The sequence below is a fragment of the Lepisosteus platostomus genome, chromosome 14, assembly GCF_059453375.1.
Source record: "Lepisosteus platostomus isolate fLepPlt1 chromosome 14, fLepPlt1.hap1, whole genome shotgun sequence".
NCBI lineage: Eukaryota > Metazoa > Chordata > Actinopteri > Semionotiformes > Lepisosteidae > Lepisosteus > Lepisosteus platostomus.
The window spans coordinates 25,956,928-25,979,454 of NC_142624.1; the positions used below are offsets into that span (position 1 = coordinate 25,956,928).

The 22,527-nt window shown below is 39.9% G+C and overlaps 1 protein-coding gene across 3 annotated transcripts in view; it reads right to left on the reverse strand.

Moving 5' to 3' along the window:
- Positions 1-22,527, reverse strand: part of map3k20a (mitogen-activated protein kinase kinase kinase 20a) — a 47,767-nt gene extending 25,240 nt beyond the window's left edge. The window contains exons 1-10 of one of the 3 annotated variants that reach the window (XM_088605275.1): positions 22,269-22,527; positions 16,871-17,060; positions 15,748-15,835; positions 10,024-10,125; positions 9,129-9,194; positions 8,401-8,429; positions 8,166-8,303; positions 6,096-6,182; positions 4,097-4,171; positions 1,880-1,986 (exon numbers count right to left, since the gene is read on the reverse strand). In XM_088605275.1, coding sequence (XP_088461401.1) covers positions 1,880-1,986; positions 4,097-4,171; positions 6,096-6,182; positions 8,166-8,303; positions 8,401-8,429; positions 9,129-9,194; positions 10,024-10,125; positions 15,748-15,835; positions 16,871-17,029 — 851 coding nt within the window. In that variant the 5' untranslated portion in view covers positions 17,030-17,060; positions 22,269-22,527. Of the gene's footprint in view, positions 1-1,879; positions 1,987-4,096; positions 4,172-6,095; positions 6,183-8,165; positions 8,304-8,400; positions 8,430-9,128; positions 9,195-10,023; positions 10,126-15,747; positions 15,836-16,870; positions 17,061-17,241; positions 17,418-21,414; positions 21,680-22,268 lie in introns of those variants that run through there. The other 2 variants (XM_088605276.1, XM_088605274.1) reach the window with 2 other exon arrangements.

A 22,527-nucleotide genomic window follows, 5' to 3' on the forward strand; every position in this document is an offset into this window, starting at 1 on the left:
GCTAGAATGATTATTGCTCAAAAACCGCAACATGTTTCCTATATACTGACACTTCTATATATCGAAAGGAAGTGGTTTTGCCCGATAAGGGTTAATAAGATGTAAAGAGACACATCCACACAGCCGCAGGCAAGCAGTCACTCCGGCACAATGCAGATTTGCCCAGAAGGTGGCGCTGTTTAGTGCGGAGTGAGAAACTGGGTAGGGAGGTTCACTCCGTGCTGAGTCAGAGCTGCTCTACTGTCAGCTTCCAGAACAGCTATTTATAAACAGGCATGTGACGCAGCCTGAAAACCCCCACACATGGTCAACTTTTCCACTCAAGGTCTGAGCTATGCAATTGATTTTCTTCCGGGCCGGTGTTTACCGACCAGGAATTTCTCGTCCTCTCCCCCCGTCTCTTGTCCTCTTTTTACATCTCAGGGGTGTGCCCCCCATCCCCCCCAAGTGCCCACCCCTCCCTCACAACCTCCTGCTTCTCTCGCTGGTTCAGACAGCTGCAATGGAAATGCGGGGTGAAGAAGCCCTCTTCATGCTCACATGGACCCCTTCCAGCAGAGCCCTCACAGACACGGCAGCCAGAAACTTCCAGCACTCTGGAAGGAGCGAGGCTCGACAGCCTGTTTCCCCCACACGTGTGTTATATGCAGGTTTATTTAAAAAGGGGCCATTCTGAAGGTTTAACATTTGGCTGGAGCCTGTTTTTTCCTTTGCCAGAACACACTGGCTATAATTAAAGCAGGTCAAAAAAAAAAGAGAGAAAACAATCTAAGAACTTGACTGGAGCCCTGGCCTCAGAAATAACTGCCTTCTGTGACACATTACCCACGTTTTAAGCGATTGGAAGCATGTATTTAATTGAACAACTATTTGGTGAGGGAAGAATCTGCTTTATTATAATTGCACAATAATCCAGAAATCCACCTTAAGCTAGCAAACGCTAGTACAAAACCAGCACTAGAAATGGGAGTCTCTTTTCTTTTTGAATGCACTCAGTATGGTAACACCAGTTTATTCAATTCAGAGCAAACAGTTAGCTCTAGACTGTCATAGTCCACTTCCTAAGCCCTGTGTAGAAAACACAGCAAAGTGGAATTAATGGCTATTGTTTCATCATCCTGCTTCAGTACTTTGCTAAGGCCATGTAAAAAATGCACTATTACCCAGGATAGAGCAGCTGCCAAGTCTCCCTCTTGATTATAATAAGTAGTAGCAACTGTTCTCAGCAACACCTGTTTACTCCAGGTAATAGAATCTAAATTATTTTGTCAGTGTGGGGGAATCTGAAGCGTTTTAGATGAAGATAATGCCGAAGATCTCATCATTTCAATCTCCTCTGAGCACAATCAGCCCTCACAGATGTTTATTTGCCAATTCAGCTGCCCTGCAATCCAGTTCTCTGTCTGTTTCAGGAACAGACGTGCCTAATCAGACCAGCTCTCTGTGGATCTGCGCTGCTCCCCTGAGTTTCTGACGCCAGAGTTAACATCAGCATGCAGAATAAGCACGTACAAATTAAAGTAACATTTAATACTATGTTTCAAGAAGAGATGCTTTACAAAAGGGCAGTCACAGAGAAAACCTGCGGTAACATTTGGTATACAAGCCCCTCTATACCCCATTCTTCTCTTCCTCGTCTAAAAATCGCACTTGAGGGAATTGCCTGATATAGCTTTTAATTATTATTTTAGATCCAATGAACTCTACAGCCAGGCTCTGCATTCTGTTTGTAATTACAATTAAAACAAAAGACAATTCAACCCTCTACCTTCGCAGCAAATGCAGACAGGTTTGTTAGTGTGAATGTCAGGAAAAAGATCACAGATCTCTACAAAGACAAGACCAGGAACAGATCATGATGAGGTTAACAAGATGGTACCTCCACTCTGCCTTATTGTGCAAGAAGGAATTGCACTGGTCAGGAAGTTGGCTGTCATTGGACATGGACTCCAGGGTCATGATGATCTGTTTAAACATTGGCCTTTTCTGGAACACAAAAACAATATCATTACTTAGATCTATGAATTCAGTACAAGGGCATAATTATGTTAACTGGTAGAAAGAGCCCTATAAGCTAAAAACATACAGCTGACATTCTTTTCTGAACGCCAGAGCTTTGTTTAGATAATAGACATCTGTAGGGAAACTCCTCTCACATCTCTCACATACAGTATACAGTATGCAATGCATTTCATCTGGCTGGTAACGTTTAAAGTAAAAAAGCCTTAATCCTAACATTAACTGAACTTACTTACTGAAGTTCTATGTCTAGTATTACAAGTTTATATTTAATGGACTATCTTAGTTGATATATTCCTATAATATTTTGGCTACAAATTCAGTGAAAAAAACATCACCACTCGTAACTTTCTGTCCTGTAATGTTGACATACTGCATACTACACAAGACACTAATTAATTAATCATTTGAGTGGGGAGCTGTGTCAGCATGGGTTGGCTGCAAAGGAGAAAGTTTGTGCCTTTTCTTTTCATTCTACTTTTCAGCGTGGAATTAGCCTTTACTAATTAAATCATGTGTTTAATAAATCTTATATTACTGCCAGAATTATTTTATAACAGTCCTTCATGGGTTACAATTTGGCTGAACAATAAATAACTATCCATATTCTGCCAATGTCTTTCCAGTATTACAACAGAAAGATAAACATCTGTGTTAAATAGCATTAACGCAGAGGAAGCAGACATGTTACAGTTACTAAAAACATTTAACCAAATCTTCAGGGTCATTTAACCAAATCTTCAGGGCCTATTAGAATCCTACAAATTTTATTTGAAGAATCAATAGAGGTTATTCATAGGTTGTTGACAAACTCTTGAGTCACTCAAAATACAGTAACACTAATAAAACTGTACCAAGTATTTAAAAACCAATAAATCTGTGTCACAGAATGTCACAGAAACAATAAAAAGATTAATCAAATATAGAAATCGGAAATAGTTGGCATGGATTTGGAAAAGGCTGGTTTTGCTAAACTAACGTATCTAAATCTGTTAATTAAGCAATAGCAGAAATGAATAAAAACAGAGTAGATTATATAGTACATACAGATTTTCAGAAGGCTTTTGACAGTTCCTAAAAAAAGTTAATTCTCGTATTGCAGACAGCAGCCATTCAAAGAAATGTGTGTATTTAGATTAACTGGTTATTGGATAAGAAAGTCAGTACAGATAAGGGGTGTATGTTCAAACTGGAGAGATGTATCACAAGGATCTGCATTAGGGCTGCTGCTCTTTCTAATTTATATCAATGATCCAGATGAAAATGATCAGAAGTTTACAGATGATAACAAAATAGGAGGCTACACAAACACCGCAGCTCAAAAGGAAATTCCATTTTTAACAGTATTGAGCATATTCATTTTCTTACAATGTTATAATTTTTTAACACAGAGGCATATTCCAATGGATGATACCATAGACCTGGAGAGTGTCTCAAATACCTAACAAGCTAACATCATGTCTCATTGCCTCAGAGCATCTCTCTCATATGAAAATGTTTTGCTGTTTTTGTTCTTTTGAAAACAAAGTGTTATTTACAAACATAACTAATTCATAATTATCTACTATTGTGTCTAATCTTGTACTGTAGTACCACTTTTCACTAGACTGTAGTTGGCGTCACCTCCAGATAACCTGTTTACTTGTCTGAAGCCTTCAGAACAGCCCAGTGAAATTCACTATGTTTTTGTTTTATGAGTTCATATTATGTGATAAATGTGATATGATTCCAACCATTACAATTAAACCCTTTAACAATCTGAAATTCAATCCTTCATATTTTGATTAAATGCCCTGCTGAAAATTATACCACATTCAGGTAGGTTTCCTTCCTGTAAAAGTCAATCAATCTCTAATCTTTAAGCAATTGCGGGATGTCTCCTTCACAAACTAAGCTCACCAAACAGGTCTCTCCTGAAACTCCAGCGGTACATGATACTTTATTTCCAAAAAGTGCCTCTGCTTGGATTAAGGGTCTGCTGATTGCAGAATGGATTCAGTTACTCCCCGAGTGTGCTGTAAATCAGAAAGCTGGTAGCTGTGGCTGTCACCCCACACTGAAAGCAAGAGTCACTTACCTTTGGCTCAGTTTCCCAGCATTGCCTCATTAATTCAGCGAAACTGGCCGGGCAGCTGCTGGGAATGGTTAACCTCTAAAACAAAAAAGGAGATGTTTATTGTCAGTGTCGTGAAACCTCTTCATCAATGCATGCCTCCCAATAAGCTGAGGCACACAGTAACTCCACAAAATGTTCCTCCAACAGCAGGAGCACAACAATATACTGCAGCATGTTGGATTTTAACTCTAGCTTTCCATCTTTATCGCTCTCGTTTCGGGTGTTCAATCTCCATATGAAATGAAGTATCATGGAGCAATTCTTTGAGCTGAAATAGATAAGTAAAAATACAGAAGAACCCCCAAAAACATAAGAATATTTACAGGTTGAGGCATCTAGTGTGTTTGAGTTTTAATAGCTATTTCTTGAAAGAAGCATTTTGTTAAACCGATTGCACAACAAATTAATTCTGCTGCAGTTAAAATATATAAGATTAAGCTAAAAGAAAATTATTTTTGAACCCTTATGTGGTTTGCCTCCTGCTATGATAAGTTTTAATGATAGGACAATGGTGACTGCTATCTTACAACATTGTCTGGCTCAAGCTGTGGACTTTTTAAGGCCGGTCTATTTAAGGAAAGGTTGTGAACTGCCTGGAGGAGTGATTTTGAACCACAGAACAGAAAACAAAAGGTGAGCAAGAAAGTATTATCTAGTCTAAAGTACGTACCATATCTTAATCTTCTAGATTTTCTCAAACAAAATGTGTCTATTCAATATACCCATAGACACACATATAAAGGTAGTGGACAAAAACATTGGAAACCCAGATGTAACATAATTTTAATGGGGAATTGATCCACGATGTGCCAGAATGGCCTGTATGTGCTACGACATACAGTCTATCAGCAGGTGGAATTGTGCCGAACTGTGGAAGCACCATTCTTCCAAGAGGCAGACAATCAACTCGTGTCTGCTTGATGGAGATAGGACCAAGCACCCAGGGCTGTAGATTAGGGCCACATATGCACTTGTTTGTTGAGATCAAAATGAAGGATGATTCATCTGATCATAACTCACAAATGTACATTGCAAGGTCTGACTGGTTTGTGCACTGTAGCCTGACAATGGTGTCCAGCACTGTGCAGTTCACAATGGACTGTTTTTGATCAAACTGCTTGTTTGCATTGCAGGTTGGGAGTTGCAGTCCATTGGTCTGCCAATCGCCTGTTGTGCCTTGCATTTCAAGTTAAGGCACAGATATCACAATCGGAATATGCGTTTCTGCCCACTGCTGATGATCTCTTCCTCTCAGAGCTCCATGCTGACATCTTGTTAGACACCGCTGTTCGTGAAACATCAGCAAATTGAGCTGTCTTGGTCATTGAAGCTCCTGCCAAACTTGCCCCAACAAATCACTGAGGTCTCCTCTTGCAATCATGATAGCCATAATTATAGGCATCCCTAGCATATTCATACATTACCCTAAGGATGCTGAGATATTATTTGTTTAGTTAACACGTGAGCCACATCTGTGTGAAGCCCTTGCTTTCAATAGACTTAGTGTCTCTCATTTACCCAGTTGGTACCATTTTTGTCCACTACATGTATAGAGATATATATATAAATACAATAGATATACCTGACTGTATATTTTGTATACACAAACACAAACATCAAGTGTTTAAAATATACTGTTTTCAAATTCTACAAAAGCACCATGAGGCTGTTTTAGTGTACAACACTTGACTTCATTTGCCTAAAATATGCAGGCTGACATCACTGTGGAATTCATGTGTGACTCCTATTTTTGCAGAAGCTAAAGAAAGAAAGTTATTTAACAGGTATTAATTCACTGCAGTGGTTGGGCTTTTAACTCCTTGAAATGGCAGTTACAAGTTTGCATATTGTTACATTTATTTGAGTTGGAGATGTTTCTTGCTAATTAATTTGTGCACAATTCACTTTTCAAAAAACAGTATGTACTCTGCATGATTACATTATTGGCTTATTACTGTACCTCATTTTTTTCCACCACAAGCCAAGCAACTTGCAATCCTTCCAGACCCTTAAAAGGAACTTCCTGTGTAAGCATTTCCCACAGAACCTGTTAAAGAAGTAAAGGCATACTATTTATTTCATTACACTATAAACACGGGAGCACATAAAAAAGACTGCAGCTGCCAAAAATCCAATAGCAAGGATGTTTATGTTAATAATATAATAGTACTATTGTATATAGTATCTATATATACTATATTATATATAGATAATACAATACTATGTATTTTATGTATTATTCATTTCCATTATACTATTAGACAACCTCACTAACAGAAAAACAGCTTGAAGGTAAAAGTATGGTAAATACTTGTTTCTAAGCAGTAACTTAGAAAAGCATGCAGTGAACTTAACAAGAATGATAAACGCGGTCGCCCTTCTGAACCAATTTCGAACGAGCTGATGTGGACATTACGATGGACATTAACTATCCATCCATTTTCTAATGGCTTCATTCAATTCGGGGCGCGGGGGAGCTGGAGCCTATCCCGGAAAACAACGGACGCAAGGCAGGATCTGCCCTGGAAAGGACGCCCGTCCATCGCAAGGCAGACACACAGAGGCGCACACACTCACAACAGGGCCAGTTTTGTTCCAGAAAACAATTAACCTTCCAAACCCACACAAACACAGGGAGAACATGCTGTACGAACTCCACGCAGATTCAGTTCATGGTGGGGAATTGAAGCCAGGGCCCCAGTGCTACAAGGCAGCAGTGCTAACCATGCCACCCACAGGGAACATTATTATGAACGTAAATGCATTATCCTTGATAAAGCACTTCTTGAGCAAATGGTTGGAGGACATCACAAATTTCAGAACTGCAGGCCAGACATCAAGTCATGCACACACCTAATATTCGGTGCAACACAAAGCATTACAATAACCTGAGCTGCCTGTATCCCTGTATTGTTTGTCCACTGACACTTTGCCACTCAGGAATCACATCCTTAAGAGGGTCTGAGCCAGTGAGGGGGGGCTCTGATTCTGAAATGTGATCATGGACACTGAATGTCCATGTGGTCTGTCACACTACGGACTGCAGAGCCTATCCTCAGCGGTATGGAATGTGGGCATGGAAACAGTTTACAAATCAGTATACATAGTTACAGGAATCCCAGAGTCCTCCACCTTGTCCTTTCCCAGAGGGATAGTTTGGTTAAAGGGGCAAATGTAACACACAGATTTAATCATAAATCCATCTTAAAACCAGGTATACTTAGACAGATAATTAAGCAGAATATATACTGAACACTTTTTCCTTATCTATCAATAATTTATAATGGTTACAAAGGGTAATTTTTGGGCTTTGAGATTCTACCAGGGACCTGACTTTAAAGGTGACAGCTTTACAACGATGAGCTGAAAACGGGTTTAATCCTAAATGAGCTACAGTGCTCTCCAAATCTACTGATTCATTCCAGATGAAAAAGGAACAAAAGACATTATTCAATGCAAAGATGGCATGACATGTCCTGGTGAATAAAATCTAAATATGTCATACTTTAAGCTTATTCACATTGTACAGAGTGAGGGAACTGTAAGTTGGAAGGCTCATATTGACACACGTGATCTTTAACTGGCTGCCAACAGTGCCTGATCTCAGGACGCTAAGTCTGGGGTGCTCAGGTCCGCTGTTGGGACAAAGCCCCTTCTGCCTCAACATCCCGCACCACCAGAATATCTATTTGCTCCCACTTTTCCCCACCCAGGGACTGGGAAGCTGTTCCAAGGCTGGAGTAGCGAGTTCAAGCTTAGAGAACTTGCTATCCATTGCCAGGCCCATGTCCGTGTGGGTAGAGAACCTGGCTTTCCGTTCTGTACCAGCATGTTCAGGGCCTGATCCTGCTGTTCAGGGTTAGGGGTGCTGCCGACCATCAGCTTTGATGTTTTAACCCATGTTGTGACCTAGGTTTCTTCACAGATCCATGAAAACAGCCTTGTCTTTCCCCCATCCTAGCACAAGCCGGGCGGAGGGAGGAGATGGAGCCCCGCCAGGCCAATCGCTGCGGCATCACTCATTACTCACCACGCCATAGGAATACGTGTCACACGTCTCCGACACCGGGAGGCTCTGGATCACCTCTGGGGCCATCCAGGGAAAGGTTCCCACCAGAGACATGTGGGTCGTGTGCGAGTGAAACCTTGAGGCGCCAAAGTCGCAAATCTGGCACAAACCAAGAAGCAGTTTAGCCGTCTGTAGCTTGCACTTCAGTATTGATGAAATGGACAATAATTATAAGAAACTGCAATGATACTAATACCTTTAGCACTCTGTCAGCAGTTATAACCACTGCAACAAAAACAAAGACATTTGCAGTTAAATATACTGTGTGTAAGAAGCTTGATTTTTAAAAGATACAGCTGCTGTCATTGGTAAAAGAATCAAATACGTCAGTCAGTTAGCAGAAATCAACGTTTTGTTTAAGAAAACTGAGCTTTTTTTAACTGATAATGATTTTAGTCCAGTATGGAAGAGGCAGTCTTTCCTCTTAACCCTATGTTTCTGTGGCCCTGCTTTCCTGACTCATGGGAAACAAAGGCAAACGGGACACTTCTGAGCCTGTGCATCTTTATGCTCTGTGAACCTGAAGCTTTAGTGCCAGCTGAAGGACAGGCACAGATCACAATCTCCTTCCGTCACAGGAATCATGACAGCTCAGCCCAAAGACGATCCCACCACGAAACTGAAACCCTTTCAGTCTGGTGTGGCATGTACCGGATTTCCCAGCTGACTCTTCCTGCACTGTGAATGGTGTGAAAGGAGAGCTTTTCTGGTGCTGTGTAACATTCTCAATAACAGAACTAAACTTAGTTTAGTTAATAGGAAATAAGGAGTTCTTTACAAGAGGAAATAGATCTTTAGGAGAGATCTTAAAAACTACAGCACAAGTAAATAAAGTACAAGTAAAAACATATAGCGTAAACTACGAGCAAAAATCAAAAGAAAGGAAGAATTCTTATCAAAGTGCCCAGTAAAGGGTGACTTTACCATTCCTGGACTTCAGATCCCTGTGAATTACCCGAACTGGAGCTTCCATGTGTAAATAGTGCATTCCTATGAAAAGGTAGGAAAAAGAAAAGGCAAAGGGGTGTTATAATTAGCAGAGTATCACAGGAATCTGTATTAGGACCACTGCTCTTACAGGTAGGATGATTCTTACAGGGTGTAAAAATTCAGAATACTATGAGGGAATCTGATTCAGGTATTCAAAGTCCTCGAAGGCACTGACGAAGTCAAACCGATTGACTTCTGCTCAATCAATGGTGAAACACAAATAAAAGAACACGAATGGATGTAGATTTAAAATTGAAGACAGAAAGCATTACTATTCAATTGGAATGTGTGAATCTAGAAAAAACTACGCTATCATGTCTATTCTCATTTGCAAACTTTCTTATGTACTCATGTAGAAAGCTATCTCTCGATTTTCATGATTGCTGTCTTGCCAAACTGGGACATTCTGGAAATATCTGCCAGGTTCATTGCATTTTTTACCCACACACTGCTAACTCTTCACGTTCAGCCTTTACCCAAACTCAAACAATTGTTGACTTAGCACATTAGCATCTGTTCTTAGCTTGACATATTTCATTTTTAAAGGACAGTTTTTTTTCGGCACTTGATGAGTTCAGAGGAGAATTGCCTCTCAAATATAAACTTTTATGTCTGAGAGGCTTTTCACAGCATTGTGCACTGATCTGTTGTGGACATTTTGCTAGTACTGCCTTTGATTTATATCAATTGCTGACTTTCATCTGCTGTTGGAATTTAACATATACTGTATAGTAAATAGGTGATGAATAATAAAGAGGGCTACAGTATATACAGAATTACTCATCTGCCCACTAAACACTGGGACCGTGTGGATCAGTCAGAATCCTACCTTTGGCTATTTCCATGGCCCAAGTCATGATCTGTCCAATGTCCATGTCCTCACTCTCTTTACTGGACAGGTAGTCATATAAACAGCCTCCAGATGCATATTCTGTAAGAAAGCAGATGTCACTGTACTACCATTCACTCTGCAGTGTAAAATAACCCACAGCCTTCACAAGTTCCAATTCGAGAAAAAGAACAACGTGCTGGTTAGACTATAAATTCCATGGAACGAACTGCATTTGGCAGGGGTACCTCAAGTACTTTATCTCAGGAAGAGAAGTAAGCAGCTTTTGGTGAGGACTGCAGTGCGTGATTGGAGACAGCTGCAGTGAGGACTTGCACATCCTGAACAATGTGTAAGAAGAAACCAGGTTGGTTCTGCTGCTCCCTGCACCCCTACATCTCGCAGTGAGTCAGCTCCTAAAATTAGAGGCTTAATATACTTAAGCCTGGAATTTAAGCTTTTTATCAATTTAATGTTGAAACATTACATCTGACAATATCAGTGACAACAGACAAAAAGCCTTTTCTGACACACACAAAAAGGCACTTTCGCATACAGTAAATGCAACTAGTTTTAGATATGGAATTTGGTTTGGTAAATTAAAACACAATACAATGTAGTACAATACAAACATTCAACATAAAGCCAATGATAGATAGAATCCTCCCAATACATCATCAGATACCATCTTAAACACACACCAGTAGCGTAATAAATAGCAGTGAGAGCTTGAAAAATCTATATTAATACTTGAACTTATACAGTCTGTTTAGGTAGATTGTGCTGTATAGCACAAATCCGCAGTGTCACTTTTTTATTAGGCAGGGTAACCTCTACTCACAGCTGGAAACCCCAGATATTTGAATTTAAAATGACAATAAATTACAATACTTTGAATAGACCTAACAGCAGGTTTACCACAGGAAGCAAGCCTATCACTCTGTCTAAATGTGCCTAGAGGCAATCGATGTCAAATCTGAAATTTCATCTGTCAGTCTTTTTTTTTTTTACATTTGCTCTTTAGGAGATGTCAGATCTTTCACACAGGGATCCTGTTTTAGAGCTCCAAATCTTTGAAAATAAAACTTGCTGGGTGAACTTGAGCGATGAGGCTCTTCGCCAGTCTGAGCTATCTGAGCTACTGATGCTGATGGGGTTTGAACAGCCTGACTGTGCCAACACAAACACATCAGGCATCCGAGAAGCAAACACTGAGTTCCTCTTCTTTTGTGGATTGGTCCTTTGCATAGCACTTGTACGGTAAAAGCAGTATAATCTACCAAAGTCTCTTCTACAGTAAAGAAACTGGAAAATGTTCAGGATTTTTCAATTTCCAACTACTGAAAACGATGCAAATAATAAGAAGGACTGGGACACGTTTGAACAGTGGATCACTGTACAAGGAGAAAGGAGAATGTGAACTCGTGCACACGTTTTTCCACCATGCTCTGGTTTCTAAGGCACTCCTCATTTGACAGATTACAAGCTCACAAACAAACTCCCTGTCTGTGTGATCTTATAATAAAGTGATCTAATGTTGCGTGGCATATAGCGCACCTCAGCACCAGCACCAGCAAAATCCCAACTACAGGCGGTTAATGACAAACCTCAAGGGCCAACCAGCTACAAAACAGCAGATTTGCTAGTTTAACCACAGAGGATTCTCTTTTTAATTAATTAATTGCTTACACTTACATAGCACTTTTCTGGACACTCCACTCAAAGCGCTTTACAGGAAAATGGGGACTCCCCTCCACCACCACCAATGTGCAGCATCCACCTGGATGATGCGACAGCAGCCAAAGTGTGCCAGAATGCTCACCACACATCAGCTATCAGTGGGGAGGAGAGCAAAGTAATGTAGCCCCTCCATAGAGGGGGATTATTAGGAGGCCATGATTGGTAAGGGCCAATGGGAATTTGGCCAGGACACCGGTGTTACACCCCTACTCTTTTCGAGAAACACCCTGGGATTTTTAATGACCAGAGTCAGTCAGGACCTCGGTTTTATGTCTCATCAGAAGGACGGCTGCTTTTTACAGAATAGTGTCCCCGTCACTATACTAGGGCATTAGGACCCACATAGACTGCAGGGTGAGCGCCCCCTGCTGGCCCCATAACACCTCTTCCAGCAGCAACCTTAGTTTTTCCCAGGAGGTCTCCCGTCCAGGTACTGACCAGGCTCACACCTGCTGAGCTTTACTGGGTTGCCAGTTGTGAGTTACAGGGTGACATGGCTGCTGTTAAAACTTTTACTATCAAATCTCTCCCTTTAAGTGTTGTTATGATGGGACGCTTGGGAAAAAAACAATAAGTCACAAGTGTTTTTTTTTGCAAAGACTTTCAGCTGCAAAAGAAACACCTTATAAGACAAAAATAAATAAATTGGTGCTTTAACACTGCAAGACAATTAGAAAATAAAACCTTAGCCTGTTTAACATGTAGTGTGTTTTTGTCTGGTTTTCTATCAAATCAACAATATTGCTAATCCAACCCTCTTATTTGACTGTAACCTAGCCGTCTAAGTTTGTGATACAGATAAAAAATTACATAGTTTTTTTAAATGTAATCAAACATCCAGCTTGAAAAACCTACTAACCTGAATAATGGCATTGAATACATTCTGCATGAGTATTTCAATAGCTCTGTAGGTTCTATTGAATCTATTTACTGTAAGTACTACATCACATTATTTTTGCAAATATACAAAGCTATAAAACTATCCAGATCTCTCTAGTCTAAACCTTGACAGCTGGTCCCAATGAATCAGCACCGAACCTTGTTGTCATCCTTAACGCACCACTATCTAAGAATAACGTGCTGATTTTCAAGTGCATGATCTGAATGGTCACACAGCGAACTGATGAGCCTAATCTGCTCATAAAAATGCCTGGGGTTGTATTACAAACAACCAGGGCAAATGAACACAGACCGCGATGCTAAAATAACTGCAATAAAATCTGAAGAGGTTTAGAAATTGGTTATTATTTGTATCATTTTACAGTATATCAACTGGAAGCTACAGGAGCCATGGTCTAGGGTCAGTCCTCCATCTGTCCTCTTTCACATTCTTTATCAGCTGTGTTGTGTGCTCTTCCAGTACGGAGTGATATGATTATTCTAACCTCTATAAACCCTAGGTTTTGGGACTTCCCGTTTTTGACAGGGCATTATTTAAAACAAACAGGTCCCGCTTTATCAGATGGTCATCTGTAAAGTTGTACATCTTCCTACGCGTCTCAGTAGCTACACGAAAACTGAGAAGAACGAAGAACAGATTTTTTCTTTTGTGATATAACTATGATCCTCTCAACTGATTTTAGCTTAAGACTTTGTGCTCTTCTGCAGCAGAGAAGGCTTACTAATTTCAAACTCCCCCGCAGTAGAAATATATGACTGTGTATACTGTGCTCGCATGATTAGGCTTCCTTTGGTTCATTACTGAATACAACAACCGGGCACAAGGTAATTAAATCAAGACTTATAACTAACATTTTTCAAAGCCTACTGCACAACAGTAATCAAGGACAGGGGCCCTCTAATGGACATGGCTACAGCTGAAACTAGTTTGTACCCCAAAATTAGCACCTTCAAGGCTAAATAATACACAGTTAAGGACGTGAAGGCAACAATTCAACACAGTTCTTGAGTTCCGTCTGACAGAATTCCGATTGTGCTTGTGGATTATAGCTGTACGATCAAGGACAGTGGCTGAATGTAGAGGGGAACCTGATGACATGTTGTGAAACACAATGGGAATCACCAGCACTTAGGAATTATTTATTATATTATTATTTATTTTAATCAAATTATTAAAATATTATAACCATGTGCACTGGCCAAATCCTTCTATATCTGTTTTTTCGGACCTCCTGTCGACTTCTAGGCAGAATTAAGGTAACCTGGATTTATATGTTGCATGTTAATAACGTACAGTATGTACTGTATATATTCACCGTGTAAGCTTTATGTGTTACATGTCTGTTTTTTTCTTTTGCAGGGCAGAGAAATTTATTTTTACACAATAATCAATCTAGAACCGCTGTATATATTAGACAGATAACATATGTCATAGCAAAGCTACCAGCTGAAAACTAGACTGTAAAAATGGAACATTTATAATATCTTTATCACTACTGTTTATTGGCAAGCAGTAATGGGACATCTACTGTATATCAGACCACAAATAAAAATGTATAGCTTTGCTGATGATGTGAATGAACAAATATTTTTGTCTACCTGGTGCTAATTGGATTTTGCCTTCTTAAATATTTAATCTAGTTCCCTGGCAACCCATCAGATTCTCATAATGAAGTTACAAGGCTTCAGGTAATGAAAGGAAATTATGATGTGACAGACCTCTGAAAGAAGATCTTAGTAATGCTCTTTCATAACCAATACAAGAATTCCAGACGTAACGCGTTCTTCTATTAATACTGAAGAAATACAGCTCAGACGTCTTGCAAAAAAACGAGTTTGCAATATGCTTAGTGGAACACCTGTTTCCTAATTTCTCCAACAGTGAATCTGAAGTCCTGCTGAGAGTTTCTCTGTTTCTCTCTGTCTCGCACAACCGATACAGATATAAAGGAAAGCTGATCTATTCCAAACAGTATGCCCTGCTAATGTGCCGCTCGCTTTAATAAGAATACTAATAATTTCTCGCATTTATATTAATCCAAAAGGATTGCATTACACTTCACAAACAGGAAGAAAATCACTTTCACCTCTGAAGCAGAGAATCCACATGGAGTGAGACACAGCAGCCATTATGTGCTAAAATGTTCACTACACATCACTTCCTGACAAGTTCTAAATACCATAGTAAGCTTCTCTCTCTTCTTTTCATTCATTTCCCCCATCACCCCCTTTGTAGCTACCCCTAGGATAACTCCTCACTCTTCATGGGGGTCATAGCCTTCTGGTCCTATGGCCAGTGTAAGATGTCTCATGACTAACTTCTCTAAAACTAAAAAACAAAAAGCTCAGTGCTGCAGACATTGAGATGGTGCAGTATCCAAGGATCGTAAGATCAACTAAAGGCAATATTACCAGATTTGTCACTATACAAAATAATATTGGTCATGCACCATACTGGATATCATTAGATAAACACATTGTATTATTTAACTTCATACAGGGGCATTTGTTCATAAAAGCAGTTCAATCAATAAATGCTTCACATCATGTGTAAGCAGACACCGAATATCTGAGCTGACAGGTGTGCAGCCTGACAGAATTGGAATCTAGCTGGCAGTACTGTGCAGAAAGGCAATTCGTCACTTAATTGAAGCTGTGGGGAGGAAAAACAGCTCAAGATTCAACTTCAATGATGTTTTTGTGATACGAAATGACACAGCAAAAAAATCAAGTAAAAAATGTGTGGGGATAAAAAAAGTCTACACTGTAGGTATCGGTAACACACATATTAAACGTTTAACAATGCAATTTAGAACCTACTGCATTGAGAAGTAAAAGAGTTCTGGAAATATCACTGTTTATTTTGTATCGGTAACACACATATTACACGTTTAACAATGCAATTTAGAACCTACTGCATTAAGAAGTAAAACAGTTCTGGAAATACCACTGATTATTTTAACTGCCATAGGCTGGTTAATGTTATGCTTGCTTTTTAATAAGCTGTTTACCCCCTATTGATAAATCTATGTCAGAGCCTCGTGTGCCAAAGTGTGCAGAGACAAACAGAAGATATAACCTTACCTGTTACTATGCCATAATTAGGTGCTTCAAGAATAGCTCCATAGAACTGGATGATGTTTCTGTGGCTCAGAACACTAAGGATTTCAGCCTGATAAAGAAATATGGAAATGGGAAAATGCTGTAATTGTTCAATGTCACAGGAAGAGTAGAAACCTTTCTTTAAACAAGTTCAGACAAAAGAAGTCAGGTTTTGGCCCAACAATGTAAGTGGGGAACTGTAAGTGGAGGTTTCCCCACAGGTGGATCTCTTTCCTTTACCCGGCCCCTTTCCTCTCCTTCCACAAGGAGACTTTGAACAAACAGTTCACACTTGGAAGATAATCACATCGTGGCAGGATCACTAGGAAAAGCTGCCAACTACTTCTGTGATAAAAAAAAACCTCAACATAATTGAAAGAACCTGAAACCCACAAACAATCTGGCTCACAGCGGATCAGGAAATCAGCTTCGTTTTGATAGAGGGAAAATACAGTGAGTGGTAAATTCCATCTAAATCCTCAGCCTGGGGCAATGTCTGTAGGGTAAAACACCAAGGCGAGGAGCCAACAAAGCTCAAACCTCTGTCGTCGCTTGACAGATTTACTCCTCAAGAGCCCTAAATGACCTAGCGCATGTGACGCAGGAGGTGAATCAAGAAACTTTTACAACTTTCTTTTCCCCAAGTTTCCTTAAAGCCAGCACTATCTGAAGCTGTCATTACCACATTTGTGAAACACCTTGAAATACTGCGACACACACGCCAAGATTCCCCCATGAGTGCAACACACACAGGAAGGAGTCAATGAGGTGGTTAGATAAAACTTTTTATCAAGACAGTACCATCATCATTTTGGAATAATTAAAGGAACTTATGCCTTAAGAGGGTTTAATTTGATTTAATTATGCCATACTTTGTTTCTAAAGGAGGCTACCCTCAGAGTATATGCATATCTTTGCATAAAAAGCAATGTTCTCACAAAGAAACAGTACAATCGCTTCTGAGCAAGGGGGTGTTTAATGACTGTGCAACCGATGGGTACAAAAGTTACTACAACCTGCTTAATAGCAGAGCAATTAAAATGGTTATTATACATGATTTTTAAAAAATACATACATAAAAAGCACAAGCAATTATAACTCCTACCTCTTTTTCAATTTTGAGAAGCTTCTTCACAGCCACTTCTTTGTCCTGTGAGATCCACTTGGCTCGATACACGCAGCCAAAGCTACCTCCACCACAGTTCTCATAAAAGAGGATGTCATCGAATTTGATTTGCACAAACGAGGCACTGAGAGACGACATCTCATAATGACACTCGATGCCAATTCACGTTCTGGAGGGCCAAAGAGAGAAGAAGCAGAAAGTAGGTGAGTGCTCTGTTAAACATTAAGCCTCTTTTCGTGCTCATTCAAACACAGGGTTCAGTTATCTCTGTCTCCAGGCTGAAGAGACTCGGGCTCTGCTACAAGCACAGCTTGGCTGGAAGCTGGTTACACATGAATCCAAATACTTACAGAGCCTTTTGACCTTCTCCTACTACCTCATGAAATCATCGGCTGATGTCCAGGGCTGTAATATTGTAGATTTCACCCCTTTGATTTACACAGCAGCTCCTTCCAGCCTAAGGACACTCGAGTCTCCAGGACCTGTGTTCCTGCTCTCCGAGCAACTGAGCAGTTGTGGCTATGCTGTGAGCTTGTACTGTATAAGGCTTCTGGAATCTGAGGTATGCATTCTCTCTGTGCTGTGATCACTTGGCACAAAATATACTCGGCTGAAGAGACTAAATATTCTGGCACATATTGGATTAGGTGTATGGCATATTGGATTAGGTGTAGGATGAAAGGACGGAGCTTTTAAAAAAACGTGAATACTGCAGTCCTGCTCCTACTAACAATTTTAGTCTCAACAAGTAATTGATCTTCATTTAAAGGTTTGGCAGAAGGACAAACAGTATGTAATTTAAAAGTAAAGCACGCTCTGGTTTTCAAGGTGTTTTATGATGTAGTAAAACTAGAGAAGACAACGGAAATGCATTAACACAAACTTACTGTTTGGACCCTGTCTTTCAGAGACTAGAAATAAGTTTAAAAACAAAGTCTCTGAATGCACCTCAGATCAATTGTTTCCCCATGTCAATGGCATTAATATACTGTACGGTATGAAATCTTTCAGTAGGTCATTCCGTGTTAAGTCTATCAAAATATTGTGAACATGTCATGATGCAGTATATTTGATATTCTGATGGAAAGTGGGAAAGTGTTAATAAATGCAATTTTATGTAAAAAATGTTAAATTTCAAGAGGAAACTCCTAATAATCTGACATGGTTGTTTACTATATACCTAGAGGAATACCAGCCCTTTCTCAGGTCTGTAAAAACACAATCCGGCCTAATAATTTTAAAATGCAAGTATGACTAACATTCACACACAAATATCTATTAGTCACAGAAACTAAAAATCAATATAATAGTAAAACGCACTTGTAGTAGTTCTGCGGAAAGAAGCTCAATATGTCATTAAGAGATCTTTTGCAAATGAGTTAAAACGTGGTATCAAGTTGAGATTCACACACAAGGAAGTCATACCATTGATCGTACAGGGGCTGGCCTTCCCTGGCTCTCATGCCTCAGCTGGCACATATAGACCCAGGGCTTTTCCTGACCCACCCAACTCTTTTATCAGTTGACACAACAGAGAAAGTGGCAGCTTGAAATCGATAAGCCCCTCCTTCAAGTTTTACAGGAGGAAAAAAAGGCAGGTGTTACGGACATAACAACATTTCAATATTCAAAGTGTCAGCAAAGAAGGAGACAGGTGGTTTTGCTTTGTAGAACCTATTTGTTTGTTTTCAGTGTCATGTCTTAAATGTACTGTAGTTTATGTACTGCACACTGGGCTGGAGAAGATGCTCCATCCTTCAGATGAGACGTAAAATCGACGTCCTGACTCTCTGTGGTCATTACAAATGCAAATGGATATTCCAGGACATTTCCCAAGAGTAGGGGTGTTAACCCTGGTGTCCTGGCTGAATTTCCTCCTGGCCTTTACCAATCATGGCCTCCTAATAATCCCCATCTATGAATTGGCATTATCACTCTTTTCTCCTCCCCACTGACAGCTGATGTGTGGTGAGTGTTCTGGCACACTGCGGCTGCCGTTGCACGATCCAGGTGGGGGCTACACATTGGTGGTGGTGGAGTGGAGTCCCCGTTACCTGTAAATGCCTTTGAGTGGAGTGTCCAGAAAAGCACTATATAAGTAATATATATAAATACATAAACAATTTTTTTTCTAATAAAGCTTCATGAGGTTTTATGCTGGATCTTGACACCTGGTTAAAATTTAACCCTACAACCAACTACAATAATATCACAGCTCCTGGTACAGTACAGTATATAATGGATTTACTGTATATTGATCCCTGATTCCTGATCACCCATGATATAATGAGGGGAAGGTGTATTTAAAAAACACATGAGGCAGCAAGTGCAACATCAAACTTCTAATATTTATGGTACATGGATTACCTACTGTAGTAATTATGGCTTTTAAACAGGCTGCTACCTTCAATTCGGTAGTGACCAACAGGAAATGCTTTCATTGTCACAAAGGGGAACCTAAGCTCTCCAGAGATTTACTCTGGGAACTGTGCTATCTTTGTAGTGAGTGAATTTTACAAACGGTTTCCACTGGTACTCAAATTCCAGGGTTACGTGGATATGGAGGAAATCATACTAATACTTTCTTGTACTGGCCACCGAATGTAACACTCGTCAGAATATGTCTCATGCAGTAGTGCCAATTAAGAGAAAATTACCCCAATAATGAAATAATGAGTATTATTTTTAGAAGTATCCTAGATTTTACACTGCAACCAAATAAAAATGAAACAAGCTTGAGGAACACCAGTAAAATGTGAAAATTTATCATTTATCTTCTCCCTGTAATTACATTTCAGTTTGTAATGTGCAAACTATTTTACTATAACCTACTGATAGAATGTGACCGATAGGAACTCCACCTTAGTCAATACGAAGCTGTATAGTAACTGCACTTAGAAGGACTTTGCTGAGTTGCTCAATCTGTGACTCAACTACATTTTTCAATACAACACATGGCACCAGGGCTGGCAAACTTGAGAGGACAAGAAGTCCAAACGGTCTTCCTCCTGACAGCACCAGTCAACTCACTCAACACAAGTACGGTCTTTTAATGAGGCGGCACAGCAGTAAAAAGCCATTCTCACTTTGGAGTTACTGTGAGTTACTCTCAGCAGGTCAAGTGTGAACATCTGAACATGATTCACAGGAATGCACTAAAGGTTACAAACATCAAGAGGTCCTTCGGCCATCTAGCCCATGTGCTGAATGGTGAGGTACTGTAGGTTTTGAACCCATGCCTCCAGAAGAGGAGGCAGTAGACCCTCGTCTATCTCAATATACAATATGTAAGATGTGTCGATATGGCTCAGCGTTGATATGCTTAGGTTTTCAGGTGAAATTCATTTTGCCAGTTTGGTCAATCAAATACCATTTCTCATTTACAGAGACACCCTGAACCATTAATACAGCAGGGTGATTCCTGGAGCAATTTAGACCTGGGCACACCAACAGTGTCCAACGTGGGCTATGAACCCCAAACCTTTCAGCTGAGAATCTACAGCACTAAGCACAAGTCCACCCTTCGCCTCTAATTGGCTTTTACCTAATTGTAATGCTATGGAAAACAGAAGTGCCTTACAATTTCTTATTCTGCCCCTTTGTTAGCAAGCACAGATATTTTCACACCTATTGAAGAAAATCTGGCACAAAAGTACAGACCTGAAAAGTACAGAAGTTTGCACTAGTGGTGCAAACTTCTGTTGTATCTTCAGGACGCTAGGACTTTGGATTAAGATTTGCGCTCTTCCTAATTGATATCAGTTATCTAGATTCAGCTGTAGTTAGTCAACCTGTCAGGCTTCCACACAATACAAAGGCAGGAGGATAAGAAAACACTCTAGAAACAGCAAATCAGGTTTCAAATGATTTAGATAAAATTCAAGACAGGGCAAACAACTGGGAGATCATGTTTAATGTAAGAAATGCCAAATACTACATACGGGTAGCAAAAACATCAACTATAGATATAGTGCTGTACCAAATAGGAAGAAGCAAGCTGTAAAAATGACTTAGTTACTGTATGTTAACACATCTTCAGCAACAATGTAAGGATGCAATAAAAAGGCAAACAAAATGCTAAGATCCTGTTAAACACAGAGAATTTAAACCATATGATGTTATGTTAAAGTTGTACAATGCAAATGAGTAAGCCCTCATTTAGAATATTATGATAGGTTTTAGTCAATACAGAACAGATAAGACTATAACGGAACCCGATTCGAAAAATCCTCAATTTCAAGTGGAAACTACTTGAAAGTGCATTTAAAACAGAGAATATGAGACATTTCTTTAAACAAAAGACGGTGGGAATGTTGAACAAGCTACAGTACTTAGCAATGTTGTTGAGGCTAAAAGCCCGGTTTCTTTCAAGAGCCAATTTCCAGATCAACTAGCAATAATCTATGGAACGGGCTAGATGTCTGAATGGCCAGTTCTCGCTTGTAGCCTTTCTCAGGTTCTTGTTTTAAGAGATATGCAAGTGAAATGGAGAAATCGAAAGCATGCTGATAAGAGTTCCTTACTTTCCAAATGCACTCTCTCCACAATTCAGCTGTTCCACGCAATCCTGTTGGCCAACAGTGTACTCACGTGTGCTGCCTTACGAACCTAAAATCCTAATTATACTAAAGGCTTTCATAAAGCTATACTGTAATCAACTGTAGCCGAAAAGCAGGCGTGTGTGAAGGCAATAGGTTTGACATAACTGTCGTTAAGGGCCATGCAGTAATAAGTTCTTGATTTCTTTAGGTAAGTTAAGAGACGGCAGTCATCAGACCGGTATTTGTGAGCACTGACCAGCACTGACAGACATTTCATTTCCATGAACAACTTACCACGTGTTTACAGATCAGCCAAAGGCTCAGGCCCAAACCACATTTAAAAGATGATACAGTTCTGGTGTAGTGTGCTTAGTTACAACACCGATGTATAGTATTACAAAATGACTGCCCTCTGCCTCTTTCCTTCTTCCCAGCTGTCAAAAGACAACGTGAAACCAAGTGACAGATCTCGTCGAGTGTAGACACGTGACCACGAAACATTAAATCACCGACTACCCTTTAACAAATGCATCTTTCGGGAAAAATGTAATTCATAAATATTTAATTTCACACCATGAATAATTGTATTCTAGGTCCTGACCCACAATTCTATGAAAATGTGCACAAGGCACCCAGACCGAAGTCTGCAGTGTTTCTTAGACACGACCAGGATCATTCATATGTACAGTATGTGTGAGAGCTAACTATGCAGAATTACTTTTTGCTCTCTCATTAAGCTATTTAAGAGATTGCTTAGACAAATATGGTCTCCCTTTCTACCGGAAGCGGACTCACTCAGAAATACCAAGACCAAGAAATACCAAGACCACACATACCTCTTGTGTTAATAATATTCTGCAGGTCGAGTCGAGTCACGGCTTCCGAATCCGTAAATTTGACTATCCCACCTCGCAACACGATATGCAGAAACGAGATTTTCTGCAGAATCGTGAGCTTTTTTTTTGTCTTCTACGATTTTAGCTCTTGCTTAACTTCTTCCTTAACAGGAGTGCACAACTTTTATCCTTGTGTCCGCCACAACTAATCGCACATTTGGATTGAAACAGCTCCACTTATCGGACAAAAATGGGAAAG